The sequence below is a fragment of the Brachionichthys hirsutus genome, chromosome 9 (genome assembly GCF_040956055.1).
Source record: "Brachionichthys hirsutus isolate HB-005 chromosome 9, CSIRO-AGI_Bhir_v1, whole genome shotgun sequence".
Classification (NCBI taxonomy): domain Eukaryota; kingdom Metazoa; phylum Chordata; class Actinopteri; order Lophiiformes; family Brachionichthyidae; genus Brachionichthys; species Brachionichthys hirsutus.
Genome location: NC_090905.1, coordinates 5,319,696 through 5,346,249, shown reverse-complemented (window position 1 = coordinate 5,346,249; position 26,554 = coordinate 5,319,696). Strand labels below are relative to the sequence as shown.

General features: G+C 46.1%; 2 protein-coding genes across 3 annotated transcripts; one reads left to right on the top strand and one right to left on the bottom strand.

Annotated features, from left to right (window-relative positions):
- Positions 1–744: 744 nt before the first annotated feature.
- rgl1 (ral guanine nucleotide dissociation stimulator-like 1) lies at positions 745–17,552 on the top strand. 2 transcript variants are annotated; one of them, XM_068743127.1, is made up of 18 exons: positions 745–900; positions 10,199–10,309; positions 12,015–12,223; positions 12,314–12,388; positions 12,478–12,668; positions 12,768–12,892; positions 13,029–13,244; positions 13,330–13,433; positions 13,577–13,661; positions 13,818–13,907; positions 14,164–14,250; positions 14,450–14,482; positions 14,607–14,728; positions 14,812–14,901; positions 14,994–15,177; positions 15,258–15,509; positions 15,604–15,718; positions 15,851–17,552. In XM_068743127.1, exons 1-18 carry the CDS (start codon positions 745–747, stop codon positions 16,036–16,038), a joined length of 2,433 nt encoding a protein of 810 aa, XP_068599228.1. In that variant the 3' UTR covers positions 16,039–17,552. The 2 variants fall into 2 exon arrangements, with proteins under 2 accessions (XP_068599228.1, XP_068599229.1); XM_068743128.1 differs by lacking the exon at positions 745–900 and adding an exon at positions 8,103–8,253.
- Positions 17,553–19,059: 1,507 nt separating this feature from the next.
- abhd17ab (abhydrolase domain containing 17A, depalmitoylase b) lies at positions 19,060–24,732 on the bottom strand. Its single transcript, XM_068743223.1, has 4 exons — positions 24,377–24,732; positions 23,011–23,205; positions 22,003–22,182; positions 19,060–21,044 (listed from the first exon to the last, which is right to left on the bottom strand). The coding sequence occupies exons 1-4, from the start codon at positions 24,730–24,732 to the stop codon at positions 20,819–20,821; spliced, it is 957 nt and encodes a 318-aa protein (XP_068599324.1). The 3' UTR covers positions 19,060–20,818.
- Positions 24,733–26,554: the final 1,822 nt, after the last annotated feature.

The following is a 26,554-nucleotide window of genomic DNA, read 5'->3' as shown; positions in this document are numbered from 1 at the left end:
CGTACTTTGCAGCTGAAACAGTAACTTTCTGAATTACATCCAAATACCTGGAACATTCAGTTTAAAGCAAAAACAACAACAACAACAACATGAATCAGGATTTGCAGGACTGCCGACTTCCATTCTGAAGAAAGGTTACGGGTTACAGATGAATCCACCCATCACGGAAAGCATCTGCTCTTCTGCAAACATCGTCTGTAATAGCCCTCCTCCTATGCCAGCCTTCCTGTCTTTCTTTCCCTTTCTAAACATTCTTCCACAATGAAAAGGCGGGCTAGCTGGGTTACTCCTCCCCCCCTGAACGTAGGGGGCGAGAGAGAAGGAGGGAGAACGAAATAGAGAGACAATAGACTTTAATCACTCCTGTGGTTGACTGCTGTTGGCAAGTCAAGCTCCCTGCCTGCTGAGAGGGGGAAGAAAGACGTGTGGTGGGGGAGACGGAGGAGGGGGGGGGGAGAAAGAGGGAAAGAGAAGACTGAGGTGAACGACTTGAAAGGGTCATTAGGGTCACTTCTGAGCTAAAGACGCCAGTCTACAAGCACAGAGAGGAGGCGGCGGCCAAAACATCTGGCTATCAAGACTGACAGGAGCCCAGGTAACCCTTCATCTTCATCATCTTCCTCAGCACCATGTGATGTTTCTGCTGCTTCCTCCAAAGAGGTCTCCATCTCTTCTGCCAGACTGCCCAGACCCGAGTATGCCCCGCCTGCCCTGTCACCCCTGCCGCTGATTCGAGCGGTCAGCATGATCTCCAGATGCCCTCTGGCTACTCTGCTGCCCTGGGCTGCCGGCCCCCACCACTGTCCCGACCTGGACTGCACCTTACTGCTGGAGGGAGAGGGAGGCGTCGCCCTGCAGAGGTACCAGCCTCGCTCCCCGGAGAGCGGCCCCTACCACTGGGTCAGTAGACTACTTGTCTGAACATCTTTGCTGGGATCAGTTTTCATTTCACGCGCGTTTTGATTTTACCCGAGGGAGGAGCTGGGCTTTTAAAAGCAGCTCGAGATGTGTGAGAAACAGACTGGCGGTGAAGGCATCTCCTCCGAGGTCTGCTTGTTGGAGGTCTGCTGCGATTTGAGGGACAAGCCAACGCAGATAGGAAGGGAGAGCAGTGGGCAAGAGGGGCAGCCGGGTGTTTGAGCGTTTGGGGTCGATCACGGCAAAGATCCTGGCCTGGCTGGTGGTCGTATGATCAGAGATGGTGTCGCCGCCCCGGTGGCGTGCAAGTCCAACAATAAACAGGGCTGTAAAATAGAGTCAGTGAAATGTATTTTGAAACCTGTGTGTGTGTGCGTGCGTGTGTGTGTGTGTGCACGAGTCATCCTTGCTGACTGGTCACAGTTCACAGATGAGGCATCGCTCATTCTGTCAGCTGACAATAAATCCGATGTAAACTTGGGTCATTTATACAGAAACAAAACAACAGAATTAATGATTCATTTGAAACTGAACGGACTGAAGCAGTCAGATAAACATGGTGATGTAAAACATACTTTCCCTTCGATGATGGGGTAGAGTAGAGGCAAAGACCTACAGTAGGAGTACAGTAGTGCACGTACATGTACTTCCACTGATTGCTAATGTGACTGGCGGACTGTGCCTCTTGGATGCATGTTCTGGGAGCTCATCATCCTTGCTGCCTATCTGACATCCTGGCTGACATGCCCTCTCCTCCCGACTCGCAGATCTGCTTCCACCAATTGTTCCATGGTGGGGGTGGGGGGGTCTGGGGGTAGATGGAGGTCAGCGAGCAGATGCTCTGAATGCTGTGACCTTGTCTCTGTTTTTACAGCACTGACTTATGATCGCCCACACGGCTGAGCCAGAATCCTTGGAAATGATTGAAGTCGATTCTGGTTTCACCCGCTCAGCTTTCTTGTGGGCAAAAATCAAAAAACGGCTGAAACAACACCTGAGGGTCATAAATGCGTTTCCTCTCCGTGGGTCCATTCAGCTTGGTTCACATGGGCGGACTGATTAACCCTGATCACGCTGCTGGGTGGCTGCAGACAGGGACACAGTCCAGGGACACAGTCCATGTCAGACACGAGACGGGGAGCGCTAAGGCGTCGGACATTATCAGCAGCTCACTGGGCATGTTCTGCATGCCCCGCATGAGCATGCAGAACATGCCCACACACACTGAAGTGGATGATATGCACAAGTATATAGCGCATAAAGAAAAAGCGCCTTTTGAATTCATTTATTCGATGCTACAATACGTGTCACAGTCAAGACTGGTTATGACCCCAGTAGGACAGAAGTGAGAGTGTTGACATGACATGTTATTCTGACCCTCAGTGGGTTATCACAGGGCGCTCTGTCGCTCGAGTCGCATCTTAGGTTGCTCTTCTATCTGTCAGGAATGAGGAAGCACAATTTAATGAAAGGCCGCTCCATACAGAGGGAATATTGTCTGACAGCTCTCAGCCACTAGGATGCAGCCCCCATCGGCGCAGTTCGACAGCCGCAGCGGGTCATTTGCTGGAAATGTAGAAGTGATTTTTAACATGGAAAACAAGGAAAAAGGAAGGGGGGGGGGGTTATTTTGATGAGACTGTGTTTTCCATTGAAAAAAAGAAGAAAGCTGAGTTTGCACTCCTCCTTCCTCTTTCTTTTCTTTTGAACAGAGAAGTGCACGTTTGAGGCTGCTGACCAGTGACGTCTGAGCTGTTCTGTTTCTAACGTTCTTGCTTTGTTGTGTGTTTTGATGACTGCTGGGATTCCTTCATCCGGACCGTAGCTTTGCCTTTCGCCATAAATGAATGCAAAAGTTATAAAACTCTATAACATCTATTACATATCTATGGAGCAATCTTTTTCCTCACAGTTTGGAAGCACAAAACAAGCGATGGGACAGTAAAGCACTTCAGTCTCTTTCTTCTTTTGCCTAAATGGCACAAATTCTAAACAAGCAGACATCCTGTTTCTCTAAAGTGCAGCCCTCCATCATCCCTTCTCTGAGTTCACCTCCTCAGATGGTGTTTGCACACTTGGATGGCCCCCAAAGTGTGACGCTGTCGTGTCGCCTGTGGCTCTGCAGAGGTTCGGATTGTGATCTTGGGCCTCACAAGGTCACATAATGGCAGTGGTGTGAAAAGTCAATACCGCACTAGCATCGTCCCTGTCACAGAGAGCCCATCCCAATACAACAATACCACAGGGGCCGATCGCTCCACTGGGGCAGAAGCTCATCCTGCCATATGGAGACCTTGGGGCAGTGTGTGTATGTGTGTGTGTGTGTTTTAAAGTGAGGGTTGGGAGAGGGAAATCTATGCAGCAGCTCAGCATTTGTGTTTTTATGGTGAGGCACCGGCAAACACACGCTAAATTCTCTGCTTCTTTTCCCATTCAGAGTATTAGCCAGGACGCATGACTGGGATAAAGCTGACATTATGATCTGTGTGTGCGTGTGTGGGTGTGTGTGTAGGTGTGTGTGTGTGTGTGTGTATATGGCTTTACCGTGTGATGCTGGAGGGTAACAGTTATTAATAGAGGGTCAGCACACACTTTGTATGTCAGCAGGTCACCCACTCTTTTCCCTCTATTGAGGTCAAACGCAATAAAACACACTATATTAATAACAGGAAACACATCCTGCATTTGTTACGGCAAACATCAGGATGTGTTTTCATGCATACAGCAACTTTAGATAGTATTTAATGTGTCTTTTACTTTGGTAGGAGCCATGCTTGTTTTTGTGTGTGTTTGTAGTTTTCGGGTGCGATACGGCAGCAGTTACACAGTGTTCTGTGTAATGATGCTGTGTGTTGTTGTTGTTGTTTTTGTTGTTGTTCAGGGTAGCCCGGGCAACAGATGGTCTTGCCTCATTAGCAGCGGGTCAGACAGACAACCGAGCAAGTCCAGACTGATTCATTCAAGGCTTAGCGGGGCTTAAATCTGGGGCGAGGGGTTTGGGTTGGGGCCCATGAAGGTGGGGTTTGTTTGTGTATTGTGTATTAATATATGTGTGTGTGTGTGTGTGTGTGTGTGTGTGGTGGGACTCAAATCAGTCACCTGAAAGCACATTAATAGCATCTGCATCGTTGATGCTCCACAGAGGTCCAGCTGTCCTAATATGCAGGCTGCTGTTGGAAAACCTTCTCATCATAGCACAAACAAATTTGTACTTTCATTTTTAAGACCTTGTCCTTCAAGTTTGCCTTGGTTTGCAGGGTCAGCTGTGTTTCATGTGGAGTGTGGAGGCGGGTTCTGCAGATCTGGACTTTACTGGAAATGAATGATGTCACCCATCCAGAGAGAAAGAGGGAGAACTCAATAACAGCTGGGACAATAGTTCTGAGGGGAGCAAAGAGATGACATAAGAGAGAAAGTAGAGAGACAGAGAGGGGGGGGGGGGGGGGGGGGGTGGAGAGACAGAAAGCGCTTTAATGTGGCTGTTGGAACAAAGGGCTCGTATGAGCGAAGGAGGCACAAAAAACAGAAAGAAAGAGAAAGAGTGAAAGAAAAGGCAGATGTGTGTTATAAGAGAAGACCTGGCATGCTCTCCTCCAGCTGTGCCTCTACTCTACGACGACCAGATCCACAGACGCTGATCTGCTGATATGATTCCTCATTAAATCTCCATTAAATCAAGCCGTGCTCTTCCTGGGTACTTTGCATGCGCTTCGGCGCTCTTAAACAAGCCATTTGAACGACTTTGCTCCTCTCGTTCCCAGGTTTTATTGAGTTACAGCACATTATCCTGACCCTGCGTCATAAATCCAACCTCTCCCGGGTTCGACGCTCTGCCCTGTTTGATTAGCGCCTCTGCTGACTTTGGATCAACACATGCTTTATGAACTCTGCCCTCTACTGGGCAACATGGTTTGGAAACACAAAAAGACCCACCAACCACACGCCAGTTTAAAAGGAAATACACAGCTGCATGTACATTAAAGCTCAAAACACAGGAAGAACACACAGGCAAGGGGAGAGTATGAAAGTAGGGACACATTCTGTCCAGATCAGGAAAGACTGTCTATGCAGTGACTTTACACAGAACTGTTTGGCTGCAGCTGACACTCCTCTAACCGGATAGAGGGATGAGTCTCCTCTCTATTTACAGAATAAAAGAAAGAGCAGAGTCTCTCTCTTGTCTGAAATATGAAATCAGTGCAAGATGGTCCCTGTTGCATCATAATTGTCTCTCGGCCAGCGTGGCTCTTCTCGCTCTGTGCTGTGAACTCTCCCCCTCCAGTCTCCTCCTCTCACAATCAGAGAGGAGATAGTATTCTTTCAAGTTAATCTCCGCAGTTTCCCACACGCTCTCTGATACCTGACCTCCTTATCTCAAATGGAAACTCTGAGACCAGTATTGTGATGCTGAGAGTCTCTCCTCCTCTCCTCTCCTCTCCTCTCCTCTCCTCTCCTCTCCTCTCCTCTCCTCTCCTCTCCTCTCCTCTCCTCTCCTCTCCTCTCCTCTCCTCTCCTCTCCTCTCCTCTCCTCTCCTCTCCTCTCCTCTCCTCTCCTCTCCTCTCCTCTCCTCTCCTCTCCTCTATTGCTCCAGGCCAGAGAGGCTCCCCAGCCAGTCAGGTATGAGGACAGCAGGCTCACTGGAGTCAGGAGGCTGGAGGCAGGAAGTGGGAGATTTCCTGGAATGTGGGGTTTTTTTCTCTCCCCCCTTGGTGGTGCAATAACAGTGCGAGCGGTGCTCCTCCTGTTTTTTGTCCCCTCGCCGTCTGCATTGTGGTTCCCTGTTCTGACTCTGGAACAGGGAGAAGAGCATACACGGGAAGCTTGATAATGGCAGGAACCCATTCCATGACACTGCTCTGCCTACGTAGGGGGCTTCACTACGAGTGATTACGTCATGACTCGTCCATGAGAATGGAAAATGTACCGTAGCATGAGAAAACAGTGGCACGAGTTGCTTGATTTGAAATCAGCCGCCTAACAGCGGTGAAAACACATCAGGAAGTGACTTGTTCCTGTCAGTCCTGCACTATAAACACACAGCTTGCCCTTTTTTATCCTTTGATCCTGGCAAATATTAGACAAATTATATATAATGAGTCTCAGAGGTGACAATAGCTGGAATTACAGACGCTGTTTCCAGTGTTTTAATTGGCTCGCTCCCTATTTAGCATGCAGACATGCGGAAATCAAATGAGCTAAAATACCTGAGTTTATACCAGATCCCTAAAAACTTCTCTGGGATTTACTGACATTTAGCCGCCTTTTCCTCAAACTGTAGATCAGACCAAAAATCATCGTTTGATGAGTCCCATTGGAATTACACTTTCATGGGACACCAGAGAATGACATTTGTTTATTCACAATTTCATTTCAATTTGAAAGATGGAAGCACGCTCATTGGCTCATCCATCACACGGAGCAGCCACTGCCACATTTGTCGGGCCTCTTGTTTGTGCTGAGGTTGTGCAGAGTCGTAACCTTCCCACTGCCCCCCATGTGATTCCCAAAGCTCCAGAGGCCCAAGTGGACAGCGGGGCAGCTTGTCATGGGAACTGGAGCCCGGCCAGGTATACGGCCTGATGAACAGTCGGCAAGAAACAGCTGAAAAACATATGACTCCACACACAGAGAAACATTTGTGGAGACGTAAATCGGGCTCCCCTGGCCTGGGGAGATGGAGCAACAATGCCAAAAGCGAGGACCTTGTGTGAGTGCTGGTGTTTGCCCCTCACTTCACAGGATGGTGGGTGACTGCCGGTGACGTTGTGTGCCTTTGGGGTTATGTTGGTGTTATGGGAACCAGATGAGTGGATGGATATGTCACATTCATGCGTACACAGTGATGAAGGGGGGGGGCACAGCAGGTTTAGCCATCTCTCCCACTGAGCCAGATTACAATAAATGTTTCAACTGTCGCCTGACTCTGTAACAGGAGTTATTTCATCAGCTGACAAAACGGACTAGCAAACGCATGAGACATTTGATATAAACTCACAATGCATCTTTGCACACAAAAAAAAGACCCTACACAAATTTGCCACTTGATTCATATCTCCCCATTTATTCACACAAGTGGGCCGCTAGCCCGTGAGCGAGCACGTTCCCAGTGGAACAGTGGCGTCCATTCTCACACTCGGCCTATTCTCCTCTATGTCTCTGACAATGCACAGTGCTGGTGACGGCATCTCCAGTCTTCCTTGTATTGTCCCACACAGGCTGCAGCTGCCTCACACACACACACACACACACACACACACACACACACACACACACGAAACACATCCAACTCTTCATCTACTCCAAGGGCAAAGTTCATGTTTATTCTGCCTATAGGTTTCATCCACATGTTTTCATGCTGATCTTCGGTTACAGGACATTCTGAATATTATTATTATTATTTTTTACTACTTTAAGATAGTGCTGACTGTTTATAACTAACTTTAGGCGAGCAACAATTCACAAATATGCTGACAGGTGAAAAGAGGCGATGGTATAGTTGGAATTAAGGGTTTGAGGTAAACAGACAAAAATGTCAAACCTCTGCCACACAGAAGAAGTATAAAAATGGACACCACTGAAGAAGAACTGCATAATATGCTATGTTTGCAGGCCAGAAATACTTTTGCGTACTGTAGTTATTTAAATTAAAAATGTTCTATACTTCTAAACAACTCACACTTACCATACTATTTTAAACTATTAAGACTGACAATAATTAGGCCAGCAATGCTAAATAAAAGTGCTAAAAGGTGAAGACTTTTTCATATTAGCAGCTATTCAGATTTCTTTTTAACATTGCATACAGAAAAATATCACTTTTCAGATGTGTGATAAAACAGAAGAGTCAAAAGAAAAAGAAACAAAAGAAAAAATGTAACAAAATACGCGTTTTATTTATCATCACACAAAATACTGCACAACACAAACGTACGTCAGGGTGTTTCGCAAAGACGAAGTAGCTCAGAAGTTCCCAATACTCGCACCTGTGGCTATTGCGTAGCGGTAAATTGCGCAAATACGCACAGGCGTGCGCTTGAGTGCGCACGTTGTTGTCATCACAGAAGTGGAACAAAACGGATGAGGAGGGGTTTAAACGGAGCTGTCGTGAGTCCGAGGAGGAGGAGGAGTTCTCTCATTCGGTGGAGAGGAGAACCCGCTGACGGTCGGGGAAGGAGGACCCGGTGTTTGGAAGGAGTCGTTCCAGCGAGGATCTGGGACTCTGCGTTTTTGAGACGCGTTTTCTTTCCTTGACGGATTTTGTGCCGGAGCTCTGATGCTGCCTCCGGACCATGAGAGAAACGCTCACCATGAAATTCGCCTGGAAAAGTAAAATGGTAAAAACAAAAAAAAACTACAACAAAGAGAAACTCGCACGGCTTTCCATCTCCGGGCGCAGCGCTGTTGTTGAGTTTGTGGTTTTGTGGAAAGCGAGGGGAGGGGGGGGGGGGGGGGACTGGAGAAGGGAAAAGTGGGAGAAAAAAAGGGAGGAGGAGGTTTTTAATGCCCGGGAAACTAGAAGATGAAGGTGGGGGGGGGGGTGCATTAAGTCTATTTCTTTCATGTAGGTTTAAATCCCGTTGAACGTTTTTGCTGCGTAAAGACGCGGCGTTTGGAAAAAGGGAGAACGTGTAGGAGAGAGATTAAAAAAAGAATAATAATCTGCTGCAAATTAAAACCAATCGGGTTCCCTTCCCTGATTGTGGATAGGAAAACTTGTGTTTTTTTTGGGGGGGGGGGAACCAACGGGCTCGACCTCCGCGCCTCGTTTCACACGCATCTGACAGTCGGATTAGCGCTATTTGACTGTCCGGCTGCACTCAATCGGATTAGCGCTATTTGACTGTCCGCTGTCCTTTGTGCGCATCGATGGAGGGATCCCAGTAATAAGGTGAATCAGTGTTTAGATTGTCAGCTCTCCCCTCTCGGCTGTGTGATGAGTCTCTCATCATCCACGTTGGTGACTCTCCCAAACTTAAACTCACAAAGCTGTCAGAGACCCCCCCCCCCCCCCCCCCCCCAAACTGCTGTTAAAAACAAATCCAGTTCAGTGAATGACAAAAAAAAAAAGAAAAGGCGAGCTGTGTGTGCAGACTGTGAACTCAGCAGTCCGGGCCAGCCAACACGGAGACCTCCCGCTATTGTTTAGGGAGTGTGTGGACAGCATGACTCATGCACTGATGTATTTATCTGTCCTTGTGCCATCCACCCATCCATCCACCCATCCACCCATCCACCCATCCAGCCATCCATCCATCCATCCATCCATCCATCCAGAGAGAGGCACTTATCAGAAGAAGCTGATCATGGCGTCGTGAGATGATGCTCAGGGTATTCAGCCCTGCTGGTTCTGTCTACAACTCTCTACCCCTCAACTTTGTCCCTTTCTGTTCGAACCCTAAGCGACCTCCGTGACACCCACAGAGCCCGTTAACGGCTACTTTGACTCTTGACCTCCTCTCTGCAAGGACTTCACCAGAATATTCCATGCCTGGTGTTTATATGTGGCCGGTTTCCCTCCTTCATCGTCTGGGCCCTTGTTCTCTCTCTCTCTGTCTCTCTCCATCTGTTGATGTCTCAGCATATCCCAAGCTGTGTTTGAGCCCGCCCTCTCCACGGTTTTGTATTTGGATTGTGCTCTGCTCCCTCTCCCCGTGTTTATGCACTCTACTGTTTGCCAGTGATTTACAACCAGAGACAGACACGGGACGAGAGATGGGGACGGATTCATTCCGTCTCACGCTGGCTTAAATGTTTTGTCGCTCTCCTGAGGTCCAGATTTGTAATCGAGCGCTCTCGGCTTGTGTAATCAGACGGATAAGCCGAGGAAGATCTGTCGACAGAGACGACGGGGGTCGCACAAATGTTTAGTTTTATTCTGCAGATGCCTTTTTTTTTGTTTTTTTTGAGCGGTTTCATCCATTCTGGCCCTTATCTCCAGCTTTCTGGGCTCCGGGAAAGAAGTCCAGCTCTGATGTCATCTTAAGAGAGAAGGGGATGAGGTGAAGGAGATGGATTGGAAAGGAAAAGGGAGTAAAAGCAGGGAGGGAGGCTTGGCAGGCTGCAGAGGTGGGAGGTGGGGGGTGGGGGGGGGGGGGGGAGTTGGTCACTTTTACTGCTTTTACTAGTTCATTTGGAAGCTGTTGTTGCATCTGTGTGTTTTTTTTCTTTCTGATTCTTCCTTCTGCTTTTTCCAGTTTAAATCCTGCGTTTGAAATCACCATTGTTCCATTTGATCTTCAACGCATCATGCTAAAATCCTCCTCCTCTTTCTCATATCAGAGCTCGGTGCAGGACTGGGGGGAGGAAGTCGAGGAAGGGGCCATCTACAACGTGACGCTCAAGAGGGTTCAGATTCAGCAGGCCGCCAACAAGGGAGCGAGATGGTTGGGGGTGAGTCCCGGTGTGGCCGAGCAGCAGACTGTTGACTCATAAACAAACCTAATCTCTGCGTCTTTTAGTTGTGGGGCGTTTCCCAGCATTGTGCGCCGCCGCCGGGGCTGTTGTTTTAACATTTGGGGGACTATAAATTTCCCAAGTTCAGACAACACCTTGCAGTTAAAAAGAATGAACAGTTCCACCAGGCCCGGAATGTTTAGCTGCAGCATGTGATTTCCTGTCCTGTATTCAGCCAGCGTTTTACAAAAATGCTGGCGTGACAAAACAAAAAAAAAATCCTGAAAGACTTTTCCTGGAGTTGTGCTTTTTTTTTTTTTTTGGCTGCTTCTTCCCACATATCAGCATAATAAGATGTTGTACAGTATATTATTATACTGCACAGAAGGGCCAATTAGGGAGATTGTCCTTCGTTTGTGCTTTTCTCTGTAATAGCTGGAGGAATGCGTGCGACTCCCATAAGCAGTCAAAACGTATGCAAGAATCAAAGCGGATTTATTTGCACGACTTTTGTCGCTTCACTTGACATGAGCGTTGGGGTTGAGGCGCGGTCGAAGAAATAGATAAAAGCCCTGAAGCTTTAATAACGGCATTGATCTATTGACAACGGCGTGAGCTGCCAGTAGTGCTGGAGCTAATTAGAACAGCATGGACGCTTCACAGTCCTGTTTATTGAGTAAAAGCGAATGAGGCAGGAGCATTTCTGCTGCCAACCATCATCTGTGACTAACAGCAGAGGCATTCCGTGGGATTGTAACTCGTTTATATGTTGCGTGTAGTTTTAGTTTATTGTTTGTTTCAAGCAGAATAAAAAATAATAATACATTTTCGTGTACAAGAAACCATATTTCGGCCAAAAAAAACAATAAATGTTGAAAACAAAACACCAAATGTACACAAGAAATGGCAAATAATTCATTATATAGTGCTTGAAAAGGAGTGGGAAGAAGATAACATATTATATCCCACCCCCATTATACAACTAAGATTTCAAATCTATTGGATTTCTAATAGGAACATTTATATATAGCACACATTACAAAATAATTAATAAGCAATATTTTATGTACAATAATCAATAATTATATACCAACAATGGTAAGGAGCCATTTATACAATAGGCCAGTATTAACATTAAGCCCCGCCCTCTCTGTACTGAGACAAGACCGTGCGTTCGTAAATGAATTTAAACTTTTGAATATTTTGGCATTGCTTGTGATCAACATTCGAACTATTCCACAATTTCACCCGACATACAGTCGGATGATCTGGTGTTGTCATTTCTTTGTAAAAAAACCCCACAACAGTTGTTATCAGAGGGGAGTGATGGGAGAACTTGCTCTGCTCTCCTCCTCTCAGTCTGGAGGGGCTGTGGAGGAGGGGTGGGCCGTGATTAAAAGCAGATTGGAGTGTTTCCTGTTTGGTGCATAGGCGACTCCACGCTCTCGTTCTCCGCTCGCCGTGCCACCTCTTCTCCCGCTCCCTCGCCGTCCTGTCAAGCACCTGCTCGCCTCCGTTCTCCATAGACACAATAGTCAGACTCATCTGTGGGGAAATTAAAAATAGATCAGAGTGGCCCCGCCCTGCCTCTGTCTCTAAAAGGAAGCTCTGGAAGCACCAGCCAAGTCACTGCAACACATAAAAACACTTGTGTGTAGCGTCACGCTAGCTTCATGGTGTCCAAATATGTGTGTGTGTTCAGGCGGAGGGGGACCGCCTGCCTCCTGGCCATACGGTGAGCCAGATGGAGACCTGCAAAATCCGAAGCATCCGTGCTGGAACGCTGGAGCGTCTGGTAGAAACGTTACTGACGGCGTTCGGGGACAACGACCTCACCTACACGTCCATCTTTCTGTCCACCTACAGAGCCTTTGCCAGGACGCAGTCTGTCCTGCAGCTGCTGCTGGACAGGTAGCGCTTGCAGTCGGGTGTCACGAGGATGCATTTTGCGCTGCGTCTCGGGCGGCTTTGAGAGTCCTCTCTCCTCGTTGTCTGCTACAGGTACGGAAGCGTGGAAGAAGACGAGCAGGATGCAGGCAGGTGCCGGAGCTCTGAAGCCAACGGCGCCATCCGAACGTGAGAAGCAGTTTCATCTGTGCATCGGTCTCGGCTCATTGCTGGACGACCTTCTGCAACCTCTTTTTCTTTCCGTGGTGTTTCCACAGGGCTCTGGCCTCAACGCTGCGTGCCTGGCTGGACCAATGTCCTGAAGACTTCCAGGAGCCTCCTGACTACCCGTGTCTCCACAGGCTGATGGCCTACCTGCGCAGCGCCCTGCCCGGCTCCGAGGCGCTTCGGCGGGCTGAAGGGCTACTGGGGCAGCTGCAGAATCAGGCCAGCATGGAGGACGCTGATGGTACGTCTCTTTTTTCAGGTTATAGATACGGTTATTCCCATTCACTGTATTTGAACTCGGCGTTCACTCCTGTGAAATCACCCGTTTGGCTGCCTTTAGCTGGTTTCCACGGCAACAGCTCCTTCTGCCTGGGTGAAGAGGAGGAGGTGGAGATTGAGGTCCACGAGGACTTCCTTTCCTTTGATGCTGACCTGGTGGCCGAGCAGCTGACCTACATGGATGCAGTAAGTGGAAGCTGGCAGGGACACGTGGCTGGATATGAAATGGGAGTTACACAGGGGGGGGGGGTCTCACAGGATGCACCCGGCGGCGTGTCTCTGGGGTCGCCATGCTAACACCAGCCTATTCCTGCCCCTCCAGCTGCTGTTTAAAAAGGTGGCTCCCCATCACTGCCTGGGCTCCATCTGGTCCCAGAGGGATAAGAAGCACAACAAGCACAGCGCCCCCACCGTGCGGGCCACCATTACCCAGTTCAATGCTGTGGCGGCCTGCGTGGTCAGCACCGTGTTGAAGCACAGGCAGATCAGGCCACACGTCAGAGCCCGGGTCATCCAGCACTGGATAGACATCGCTCAGGTTGGCAGAAACACCCAAATTCATTGACGAAGCCACCACTGACTTCAGAACGTGTAACCTTCCTGTGTCGACTGCGTCCCAACAGGAATGCCGAATCCGCAAAAACTTCTCGTCTCTGCGAGCCATCGTGTCTGCGCTGCAGTCCAACCCGCTGTACCGGCTGAAGAGGGCGTGGGCCTGTGTGCACAAGTAAGCGTCCCGAAGCCGAACTCTGCAGGCGATCGCCACCAGCCTTGATCAAACGAATTCATCGCACATTCCTCAGGTGTCTGTTTTGCATGCGTTTTAACCGCCCGTTAGCGCGTGCTAACGCGAGTCCATGTTCCGCCCAGAGACAGCATGCAGACGTTTGAAGAGCTGTCGGACATTTTCTCCGATCACAACAACTACCTGACCAGCAGGGAGCTCCTGATGAGAGTGAGTTCAGACCTCCACGCGTCGACACAATCGCACGTGCACTCTGATATAAGTAACGGCAGTACGCTCGGTAACGATCATTTTAAAGTGTGTGTGATGTGAGGCCCAGCAGCAAAACGCAGCTTCATTTAGAATCTGTTTTATTTCGCTCCACAGGAGGGAACCTCAAAGTTTGCCAGCCTGGAGAGTTGTGCCAAGGAGCACCAAAAACGAACCCACAAGAGACTGCAGTTACAGAAAGAAATGGTGAGACGCCGAAAGGCTGTTGCTGGTTCTGCTAAAAAGTGACAGAGAAATGGACCTTCCTTTTCAGCAGCAGCACATTCCTCTAATGCAACGCACTGTAAATGAATTCTAGCCTCGCGGGTAGGATGGCGCCCCGTTCTCACGTTGTTTAGTCAGCGCTTTCTGTGTTAAGCCTCTGCTTTCATTGACAAAAACCCACACTGGCATCGGTAAAGTGTTGCATCAAATGCATCAAGATGTTCTCTTTTCTCCACAGGGAGCGATGCAAGGGACGATACCCTACCTGGGGACCTTTCTGACTGACTTGACCATGTTGGACACGGCCCTGCCCGACCTGGTGGAGGTAAGAAAAGGTCCCTGACGCCTGCTGCATGCGTGTTCGGGTGTTCGACAGCATGCGTCTGTGAGTTTGCGCACCTTCTCGGCTCTGAGGGCATTATCTGTGTGACCGCTGTCAGAAACTGAGTGCGTTTTTTGTCTAAGCAGCCGCTGGTATATGATGTCCAGGAGTCTGACAGAATGCTCTTTATGTCCTCTTGCAGGGCGGTCTGATCAACTTCGAGAAGAGACGCAGGGTGAGTGTAGCTGCGATCAGTCTCCTCCGGCACGGTCGCGCCATTGCAGATGTCGCATGGTCGGCTCGGCTCGGCGTTTAACCGAAGTGACGCCAGAAGCCGTCCTCTCTCTCTGTCCCTGCAGGAGTTTGAGGTGATCGCCCAGATCAAGCTGCTCCAGTCGGCCTGTAAAAGCTACTGTCTGACGCCGGAGGCTTGTTTCCTCCGCTGGTTCAAGGGCCAGACTCAGTTCAGTGAGGAAGAAAGGTACCGCTGCTTCCTGAGCGTCTCTTCTGTCCATCTGTCTTTTTACGATGCTTGTTGGTTCTTATCAACGCTCTCTCTTGCAGCTATGCCTTGTCCTGTCAGATTGAAGGTCCGGGTGACGGCAGTCCGACTTTACCCAAGCCTCGAAAAAGCATGGTGAAGAGACTCAGCCTGTGAGTATATCTAGAAAATATCTAGAAAAATTAATGGCTTTTGCAAAATGACGAGTCCTTTCTGAGCTTTTATCGTCGCTTTTTCTTTGCAGGCTGTTCCTCGGGCCCGACAGTAACACAGCCAGCTCTCCGGTCAGAGAGACGCCGCTCTCGCCTCCGACCGGCAGCTCAGGGGAGAGCATGGACTCGGTCAGCGTCTCGTCCAGCGACTCCAGCAGCCCATCAGACAGCGAGGGTCAGACGCCCACCCACACCTCCGTCCCCCAGCAGAACAAGGTGGGCCCAGGACCTCAAAGACATGACGCCGTCGTGCGTTTTAGTGTCTGCGTGTAACTTCTGGCTTTGTGTCTCCTCAGCTATCAGAATCCTCCTCTTATACTTCGCTCCACTCCATGGACACCAGCTCGTCGACAGCCAGCGCCTCCATGACTCCTGCGTCTCCTCCGCTCCCCGGGCCCGTCTGCTCCCACAGGCGCTCTGTCTCCCTCACGCCCTTGACCCCCGGCTCGCCGAGCCAATCCCCAGCTTATAACACCCAGGCCCAAGATGCATGCATCATCCGAGTTAGTCTGGAGCACGGAAACGGGAATCTCTACAAGAGCATATTGGTAAATGCATTTGTGTTCCTTTTTCCTCAGCGTTTCTGACGCGACACATTAAACCATGTAGAAGCTCATTTTTTTGCATCTATTCTTGAAACAGCTGACGAATCAAGACAAGACTCCGGCTGTGATTTCTAGAGCCATGGCGAAGCACAACCTGGAGACGGAACCGGCGGAGGGATACGAGTTGGTGCAAGTCATCTCTGAAGAGAAAGGTAAAAAGTCCTTAGTCTTGTTCTAAGACATATTATAATTTTTTTCCCCTCATTCATCAGCTATTTTTCAACTTGAAAACATCCTCGTCACGTCTCTCCCTCTTCTTTTTATTTATTTTTGTCATCCTTCAGAGCTGCTGATCCCAGACAATGCAAATGTCTTCTATGCCATGAACACCTCGGCCAACTTTGACTTCCTGCTGCGGGAGCGAGGCACGATGGGTCGGCCGGTCCAGCTGCGAAGCCGCTGTAGCTCCACCCTCCCTCGCGCCCAGCATCGCTCCAGCTTGTCGCTCAGACTCAGTAAAGTCACGCTGTGACCCGATGCTGCTTGGGTGCGGCTGTTTTGCCCCGACACCAGTCATCCCTGACAGTAGTGGGCGTGAGCTGAGCTGATCTGTTGTAGATGAATGGATGGACTGATGAGGACTGCTGATGGATGCAATGAGATTCTGAAGAGCTCCACTTTCATGTCTCATTCTGAACTGCCCCATCCCTTTTTGCCCCTTCTTGCCACAGCCTTAATTCAAAACACAGACATGTAGCTGCTGTGCAGGGGTAATTAACTTTTGACTGGTGACACAGCGACCACTAGTGGCCTCCATCCTTTACTACAACAGGTTTTTGCACATGTTATTGGACCTCCGACAGTATTCTGATATTGGAACAAACCTTTTTGTGGTGTGTGTTTAGCTGAATATTTACTCTTACTGTAAGAGAAGTGTGGCGAATGCAGAAAAAGAAGACTGGTGGAAGGGTAGAGGAGAAGTGGACCGGTTGTGTTGCATTTAACGATGAATGAATGGACCTCTGACAGCATTCTGAATGAAATTATGTATTTGATTGACGGGAGCTGTGATGTCATGATCCTCCCTGTAAACTGTGTGCAGCCGCTCTCGTGTTATAAGAGCTGTGTGACGAATGCAGTGTCACGTGCATTCTGATTGGTTCCATTACTTGGTTTTAACAAGTTCTTGGCGAATGCAGAAATGGCCTTACCTGCCCTATCTGTAGGGTGCATTGATGGAATATGTGCTATTCTCTCATCCTGAGCGATAACCCCTCCTATTCTCACAATTTCAATTTGGGGGGGAAAAAAAGAAGATGAGGGAGCTGACTTTCCTGGAATGGAGAACATGCAGTTTTTCCCCTTTCTGACAGATAATTGTGCCTCCTTTTTCCTTCACTATATGAACCACAGAGTTGCACTTGTCCGCTTGTAGGATATGCCAATGTGAATACAGAAGACTGAGCAAGCTGCCTGTAAGCTGCTGCCTCCCTCTTCACTAAATGAAGTACTATTGTTACTATTGGTTTTCAATGTTTTTGTAGCACAATTCAGGCCAGACTGGAGCGTGATGGAGGAACTTTTAAGAGGAAATGTTAACAAAGCCAAAGCCTCAGCGAATTAGCCACTACCAGATTTTTCCATTTTTTTAATGTTTATTGAAGGGGACACTTCATTCTCTTGCACTAAGATCAAAGCCTCTTTTACACAGTAAGCAAGCACTTGTCTATTTGACTCCTCGTTCACATCACCATCACATCGCCCTAAACACTGTCGTGGATAAACACCGTCCCTCTTTCAGTTCTGGTCCGTTCTGTTGTGGCATCATCGAATCTTTGTCCCAAACTGCTAATGTCTGTGTCCTCGTAACGTTTCCTTTCTTAAAGGTCCTCTATTAAATCTCCCCCGTGTTGTTCACTGCCAAAGACTCTTCCTCTGCCAGAATAAATAAATTATTATTGTTAAGGCGTTTTGGGTTTTCATTTTCTCTATAACCGAATGAGTAATGGCCGTATCAATGGAAGGGAGTAGACTCTTTTGGATGGGCAACGCTGAGTAAGGGGACATTTGTGCCGACTTGAACGCAGCATTTACGGCCTTCCTTTCCTGACACTGTTTGCTGCTTCGCTGGTCAAACACTTTTCCTGGAATCCGAAGTCATGCATGCACTTTTGACATTTGCAAAAGACAGGAACAGGCTATTAATCCCACAAGTAATCCAGATTACATGATGCGTTTTAGATTTCTTGTGAGTTTGGCTTTTTTTTTTTTATGTCTAGACATACACCCAGCAGTTAAAATTCAAGTGGTAGAATGTTCACTCTGTATGATGGGAAACGCAATCTAGACTGTGAGAAACAGACTCCCCCCCCCCCCCCAGGAGGGACCAAAAGCTGATCCTCTCAGTCATTCAGATTAGGAAGGTTGGTGCGCTGGGGTCAGGCCTGCACTGGTTTTGGATTAAGGTAAGAGTAAATCCTTCAGTGAATTAATTTGGGTTAATCCTAAATCAGTGATTCTCAATGTGGAGGCGAACGCCTGGAATGGATCACAAGGTGATTAAAGGAGTAACCAAAGCAGGAAACAAAAGTCTGTTTTTCTTGCGTTTCTCTAATTTTTGCTGCGTCTGAAGTAAGGCAGAAGCGTATCCAAAGGTCATTCCTAAAATGTTCCGTCGGGCATAATACATGAAGTGTATTTTTAAATATCAAGAAATGGATCAAGGACTACAGCTGCTAAAAAAAAATTGCATCAAACTATTTTATTAATGTAATGTTTCTTTTAAATATTTAAACGATTAAAACAAGTTTGGTGAAAGCTTAAAGTATTTGTGGGGAGAGGACTCCGGGTCCATCCCTGTTGCCTTCGAGAAATGGACGGAAGTTGTGATGACATCATCTTCCCTTGGTAAACCATGTTTGTGACCAGAAACGTGTTTGATGTTGACATCAGGCGTTGTTTCTGAGCTAAGAAAGCAGCAGTTTTTTTTTTTTTTTACCTCACTGTCATCGGGAGGAAATACGCAAATCCAGAACTTTCACACTCAACAGTACGGTATGTTCAATGTTCTAGTCTGGTATATTCAAAAGTGCTGCTGCAGCTGCTTTTAATCCAAGAGAGGCGCTGGATTTTTTTTTTATGTATGGTAGATGAAAAGGAGCTGGCACATGTGTGTGTGTTTTCAGGAGGAGGGGCTGCAGTTTATGGACCATCTGTCCCATTTCTGTCTCACGACTCAACATGGTGGCAGAAAGAGGACAGACCCAAGTCCCTGTGCTGGTTTAATTAAAACATATCATTTAAACCTTTTTGAGCACAGATGATGGTAACAAGGCCGTGTCAACTCCACAGAGGCAAACAGAGCAGGCAATTTAAGATTAATTTACTAATCAGCCAATGATTCACTAGAGGCAGAACAGCAGTGAGCGTTAAAGTCAGGTCCCGAACGAGACAATCATTCTGATATGTGGAGAAAAGGCCTTAATCTAGATTGGAGCATATTTGAACTGTGACTCCTGAATTATTTAAATATTTAAAAAGAGGCAAAAAGATGGATTTTTTAAATTAAGTTTTTATTCTCTTTAATTGTTGAAAACAAAGTCTTTAAAAACTAAATATCAGTTTTTATAATGAGCAACGGGAAGTGTATGATGAGGAAAATGATACGTACATTCAGGTTACACCAGAAATACTAAGACTTGAGTAAAAGACAAAAACCAAAGCCGTCCATTTGTCTACACGAAGCTCCTCTAACCCACTGCCTTGCTTGGTTGTAATCCTCCACTAATTATCACACAGATAAATACAATCTCTCACATTTGAATATTTAGCCTTTGGTTACAATAATAAACATCAGTTATACTCTAAAAAAAAAGACTTGGACTTTGGTTCAGACACAAGAAAAGCAGAAAATCTAACATTTCTTTAAAACAAAGCAAAACACACAAAAAATAATTCTATATATATATATAAAGTTATTAAAATGTCCTGTCTAATGCTCAAGTGTCACCCAGAGAAGCTCCCTAATGTTAAAGCTGTAAAACAAACATGTCTCTGTGTTCGTGCGCTATGAAGGGAAGGACAAGTCATTCATGAGAATGAAACAATCATTAAAATGAGAAATTAACAAGTAACTTTTTTGTTCTCAACAGTTATAAAAGTCGTGATATCAAAGTGATTTTAATTCATTTCTCAAAAGGGCAAAATAAAGCTCAGGAGAGTGCAGATGACTAAAATGGAGAGTGGAGATTATTTGAGCGATAACGAGATAAAAACAGGCTGGAGGTAGAAAATCAAGGCCCGTTAAAGTTTGCTGTTGCTGCTCCAGACGATGCTGTCGTATAATAGCGTGGCAAATAAACAATGCAGGAGGCCTAACACACTCTCAGGCGCTCCACGAAACAAAGGAACTGAAGGTTTACGTAGCTAAGATTTCTGAGTGGTGCTTTGTCAGGAAGCGCAATATTTAGTTTAACATACAACAGCTCATTCCACTCCATGAGTGTGGAACTCGCGATTGATGAAATGACAGAAACTTCATTGGAAGGAGGAGGAGAATAAAACAGGAGCAACTGTTTGGTCTGTGCTGCAGCTTCAGGATCGGATACAGGTTCAATTACGTGGTTAAAAGATGAGGCGTAAGAAAGTCCTCTCATTCATCGGAGGAGACACCGACAAAAGCTGAACATGTCAAAAGAGAGGGTTACCTGAGCAAAGCGACAAAAACAACTCAATTTCATCGCCATGGTTGCATGAGGAGGGTAAGATATGATGACCACTTTCTAATGCAGTGCAATCAAACGCAACACTGCAGGTTCTTACAAAATAAACCCCTTCAGAAAGGATTATTTGTGCAACGGAATCACACTCGAAGAGAACTCAGCTACAAACCCCTTAATAGTATTTTAAATAGGTGATTAGAAAACCTTGGTATCCCCCCCCCAATGCATCACAAGAGTCCTCTGAAGCATTTCCCACCAGTCTACAGTACAAATTAAAGTTGCACACAGACTGGGAAATGTCCATTTCCCAGTTAGATCTCTTATATAATAGGCCTTTGTTGTTCTGTTAAACTCTTTGTTCCTGGGGACACAGAGTGCTTTATTGCACAAGTAGTTTATTTACTGGCAGCTGTATTGTCAGAGTATCTCCCGTAAGCACGATTGTGTAAGTTTGTGACAGTCTCTCACGTTTGATGTTTACGAACACACAAAGCACCGCAGGGCGTAAATTGACACCGGCCGAGGGAACAATTTAAACACACAAAGAAATGATGCTCGATGGGGGTCAGGAAAACTGGTAGTGATGAAGGGTCAGACACGCGGAACACCCAACTCCTGCACTATGAAGCGGCGCAGACGCTCCAGATACTGGCTGTACAATTCAATGTCATTGTGTCCCGCCCCCTCCACCCAGAGGGGCTCCACAGCCTTGGGGCAGCGCTCGAACAGGGCAACACCGTGGGAGAAGTCAATCACCTCATCCTCCGTCCCGTGGATGATGAGCACTGGCGATGTGATTTTGGACACTTTCTCGATGCTGGAGGCAGAAGGAAGACGAGAAAAGGAAGTCGTGTTTTAGAGAGATGCTCAACTTCCTCCTGCTAAAAGATCTAAACAACCTGGACAAATCGGGCTCACCGTGGGTCAGAAAACTAAATCGTTGCTGTGAAAAGAAATATTTTACGGCCATTACTTTTGTTTTGCAAACCATGTGTAGAATCACTGCACTGCTTTATTAAAGAACTAGAAAATAGGCCACACCCCCATCAGAGGCGAATGCGATCTAACTCAAATATAGCTGTGAATAACCAATTGTGAGATGCACATCTTTCCCTACAAAGCATGTCTTTAATTTAGATGAATTCTGTTCAGCAGTTTGAGGAGTAAAAAAAACAGAATTATTATTTTTATGTCTAAATTATTTGTCTATTCATTATATAGAATGAACTTGCATTGAAAGTAGTTTAGAAATGTACACAGAACGTCCCACTAAATGTGTCCATTACAAGCACAGCGAAGCATTCCCTGCTTTCCTACGGCCTCACCCACTCGTACCATCTAAGACTCTGCCATAAAGCTGACCTTATCTGTGTTTGACCTTTGTCAGACTCCACCTGCATTACAAACACACTACATTATAATCGGCATCAAACTTCCTCGACTAGGATCTTATAACTGACCAGAGTAAAAGCCGTCTTCATCACAAGCCAGATTTCTGCATCATCACTACTTAAGGTTAAAGATACATATCCATTTCTTTTTAATACCTTTTTCTTTCTTTATTCAGTGTATAAAGAAGTATCAGAGGTGTATGTGGCCGTTTACACTCATCATCTATCAGGACGCGAGACAAGAATTCATTACTTGAGAAGTAGGCCGGAATTCATTTATGGTTTTTAGCCATTCTAGAAGATTTTATACTCAGACAATAAAATATAGGAATCTGTCAAAGAAGTTAAAAGGGTGGGGAAAGAGACATAAAAGGAAAGACTTACTTTGGGAAAGCATCAAAGCAGTACGTTTTCTTTGTGTCTGGAAATGCCACCCTCATGCCAGACGTTAGAGGCGAGTGAAGCACCACTGCAGCACACTCGTAGCGTGATGCCAGGTCCACAGTGGGTACTGTACCAATGCTCTGCCCATACAGGATAATGTTCTCCGGTCTAATGCCATACCTGGTTAACAACAAACAGAGAGGATCATAGTTAGTGCAAAATAATAGATGCTTTACTTTGCATGCGATGGATCTATAAAGCAGCACTAACACAACAAAGTTTATTCTATTGTTGTTCACGGATCTAAGGTTTCCTCTTAGTATAAACTTACTTTCATTACATTATACCTTCGCCTAATTTTCAAGATTTTGAAGCTTTAATTAAGCTTTTTTTTTGTTATTCTGAGCATTCTTAACCTTATTCAAGTTTAAAAAGCAAGTAAATAGGAAAACAAAAGATTTGTAATAAATATATTGAAATTACAGAGTGAATATTGATATTCTGAATTTCCACCTCAACCAAAGCTTAGTAAAGTGTCTGCTGAGTTATGTCTTCCACATTAAGGAAGCTCCGTTTCGGTTAATGAGACACTTTATCACACCACAACGTCCTTGAGACATGCCCCTGAGCCTTTCCACTCTTCATCCATCCATCTTCCTCTTTATGCTCACAGCACCTGTCCCATATCTGCAGTCTTCATTCCAGCTCTGTCCTAAGCACAACCTCTGCCACCTCAATTCACTCTCTCTTCATAAATCTTCTCTCTAAAAGACATTTGTCTATCCATCTTAAAATTTTTTTAACCCCTTTTAGTCCTTTGGTGTCATTCATTCATTGACAACGACAATAAACGGCTTGTGATTGCAGCAGAATCCATCCTCACTTGCTAAAAGGTTTGATTTGATCCTAATCTAAATGATGAATCCCGTCTCACCTCAGTGAGACACCGTGTCCTGAATCATTCATTGTAGGACACATACAGTATGTGCCAATTATAGCATAGCATACCGTGTGCGCAGGGCATTCCAGGCAGCGTCGATGTCAGCATAGAGGTTCTTCTCTGTGGGCTTGCCAGTGCTGACACCGTAGCCTGAGTAATCATAGGAGAAGATGTTGCAGTTGATACGAGAGCCAAGGCCGATGTAGAAACTGCTCATCTGGCCTAAATCCACTGCATTGCCATGAGAGAAGAGCACTGTAAATCTGAAAGCAGACACACAAAAGATATGAAAGGGTGTAGTATACATAGACACAAAGAATCTATCAAATCTAGAGACTTATATTTGTAACCACATATTTATATACATAAAGCAGAATAGAGGAATACATGAATTCTATTTTGGTTCTTCTTGTTACATGAGAAAGTGGTCAGATTTATGCTTGTTTAAACACACAAGATTAAACCTTTATAAAAAACAAAGGTCTTTTTGTGCATGCCTGCACTAATACCTCGACAACAAAGATGAACCATAAACAACCAGCTGTTGTTGTTGTTAGAGGACCTTTACCCAATACGTTTAAACTTGTAGACATTTTGAACAGCCTGAACAGGGAATCAATATTCTAGCCCTTGCCTTTTATTCATGAATACATGTTGTGCTCCCTGGAGAAACCTGATACTTCTACACATATACTACTATAAACTCAGGGGTTTTACTAACAAACCGATACATCCTTCGCTCCTGGCCTCTCCACCTAAAATTTGTCAGAACAATCGGTCTGCTATTTCAGGTTTAATCTAGATTCGCTCTCGTGAAATACTAGATAGACTTTAAGATACACAAACTGTAACACAAACCTGTCCATGTCTTTTTAATTGATCGGATAAATTAATCAGCAGCAGTGCAGTCCAGCAGGATAACCATAAAACCTAAAATATAGTAGATGTATATGACTTCCGCTTAGGTTGAATGATAAAATCACTCTTCATAAAACTATCTAACAATTACTGCCCATAAATTCAGCGACCTACAGGTGTTTGCCAAACACTTTGCATTTTGTCTCTGATACTATGAGACATTATATTTTGTGACTTGGAGCACTATTTTAATAATTATGGTTATTTTTATGAACCAGACAGGTGAAACTCAACAATAAAGTTCCTGCAAATTGAAACGAAAGAACAAAACGAACACATTCAAACACTTTCTGAACAATGAAAGAGACCTATGAAGGAAATGGCACCCAACCACAGAAGAGGAGGAAAAAAAACCCGGTGAAAGTAGTAAACAAATTAGACTTGGATAGAATTGTTGGAAGACTGACAAGGCGGAAGGGAGTGGGAATACTTCTGAGAACGTGTGAGTCACTGTCATAAAAGCAAGGCAGTTACCACACTGGCTCAGGAAGCAGGCAAACCTGTCAAATACCCCACCTTGCATTAGGAACACAGCGAATGTACATGCAGCCAATTTTGTTCCCTCGACTTGAACGGGTCAGGAACACCTCGGTCATGTCCAGCTCTCTCTCCGAGTACTGAAACTCTGCTCGCTGCGTCAGGTGGAGCTTCCATCGCCCTTCTACCGCTCCGGTCCCAGCAACCGACGCGCCACTGCGCACCCGGAGGGTCGACGTCCCCGTCGTCCCCTGTGCCGGAGGTCCTGCCTCCGTGTCTGGAAGAAAGGCGTACGTGGACTCTGGCGGCAGAAACGCGAGCTTGGCTGCGATGCGGCCGGGGCAGGGCGGGCAGCAGAACAGACAGCAGAGCTCGCTGAGAGAGAGGCCATTCATCCTTCAATGTGCAGAGGAGATGACAAGAGGATCATTGTGCTGTTCAATCGACCATCTTCTCAGTGATGACACAATGAGAAACGATGCAATAAAAGTGTGACACATTACAGTTATAACTGCCTACAGAGAACAGATGAAAAGTACATCACGCCAGATCAATCGCCTGCTTAGGAATACACACACATTAGCAAATGAACAACGAATGAAAACGACAGCAGACGTACCTGTTGAGCTAAAGATCCCAGTCGACACTTTCTCAAAAAGGATATGCTGACATAAAACTAGAGAGCAAGACTTCCACTTCAGCCGGATTCAAGCACAGGATACGGATTGTAACGCGCCCTGTCAGCAAAAAAGCTGGAAAAGATAGTAGAACCTCCGAGCTGACAGGGAAGTGCTATTTAAAATTCCTCTGCTGTGTGTCCCCACATCTGATCCATTATGTCTCTTAGTCGCACCGTCGGTGAGCAACTTAAGACAAAGGGTTTACTAAAGGATATTTAAGGGGAACCAAAGACAGAGACAAAAAGCTCTCTATTAGCAGAGAGAGCAGATATCTGTCTGCGTGCACAACTAACGCTACGTCGGGTTTAAGCTAGCAAGACGACATAAACAAGCTCCTCAGTAAACACAAAGTCCGACGTAAAACTCCAAGGTGTAGTATCCGTCGCGTGTATTTGTCTTCCCGGATCCACCGCGTACAGTACTGGTATGTCCTCTCATTTTATGGATGACGTCTTGGTATTTAAATCCAACGACGTGCGGTGTTTCCCTACTTTGCCTTTTCACCGCATCCGGAAGCGACAGCTGACCGGATGTGACGTGTGTGTGCCCGTATTGTTTTCTTCCGGACCGTATGTGGAAATAATGCTTCCAGACCTCAGCAGAGAACACGCAAGAATAACATAATAGCACAATAACACCACATTACTGCAAAATACATTTGATAGAGAACACAAAAGACAAGTGTAATTTAAAATAAACTTTGTGAATTTATTGTTTTATACTTACTCTTACACATCATACAATCTTGAAAGAAAAACAAAATATATCTGGTGGTGTTTCTGGGGGACTGGAGTGCCAAGAGACAAGAACTACAGCTCTATGAATAATGTAAATCTCATTTGATAACCCCCAAATCATCATAAAAATCCAACAAAATCCAATTCTCGTTTGTCTTTTCCTCTTCAGAGATTTGTCACAACTAAGAGACTCCTCATTACTATCTGTTAAAACCCTTGCGTGATGAAGAGACTGCTTGTACGAATTTGAGCTACAGAACGGTTTGAAGACATCAAACACTATGAAATTAACAGAAGGATAATAATCTGCATTTACTGTCAACATCTAGTTAGGTATCGTTGACCTAATTGCTGGTGTCAAATCCATCACGAGGCTGTTTTACTGCCTCAGCTGTCAAATTCTTCCAGGAAATTGGGTCTTCATCCAAAAACATAATATCCAGGCCAAATAGTTGGGAAATCAAATATTACAGCTGATGAGACTTGATGTGCTTTACATTCAAACTGCTCGCATTTAAGAAAACAGGGAGCGAGGGGCTGATATGAGCAGTCAACAGCAAACAGCAAATGTAAACCGTGATGATTTACGCAGCTAAAAAATCATCCTATGCAAGGACCTTTAATCAATAAAGGAGGTCACAATAGTCTGTAAGTGGTCAACCCAGCAGGCAAGCTTGAATATTCTGAATATGTAAGATTTTTTTTGGGAACACCAAATTGCAGTGCTGCTTCAAATACAAGTTCCCATGAATATGACAATATCATTACACATAAGCGTCTCTGAATGTGGAAATTTCACT

Excerpts from the sequence above, each read along its gene's own strand:
- abhd17ab (XM_068743223.1), bottom strand. The coding sequence starts at position 24,732 with ATGAATGGCCTCTCTCTCAGCGAGCTCTGCTGTCTGTTCTGCTGCCCG. Across the intron at positions 23,206-24,376 it reads CGCTGTGTTCCTAATGCAAG|ATTTACAGTGCTCTTCTCTC; the intron begins GTGGGGTATTTG and ends GTCTGCTTTCAG. Across the intron at positions 21,045-22,002 it reads TGCTTTGATGCTTTCCCAAA|CATCGAGAAAGTGTCCAAAA; the intron begins GTAAGTCTTTCC and ends TTCTGCCTCCAG.
- rgl1 (XM_068743127.1), top strand. The coding sequence starts at position 745 with ATGATCTCCAGATGCCCTCTGGCTACTCTGCTGCCCTGGGCTGCCGGC. Across the intron at positions 10,310-12,014 it reads AGGGAGCGAGATGGTTGGGG|GCGGAGGGGGACCGCCTGCC; the intron begins GTGAGTCCCGGT and ends GTGTGTGTTCAG. Across the intron at positions 14,251-14,449 it reads CCCTGCCCGACCTGGTGGAG|GGCGGTCTGATCAACTTCGA; the intron begins GTAAGAAAAGGT and ends GTCCTCTTGCAG.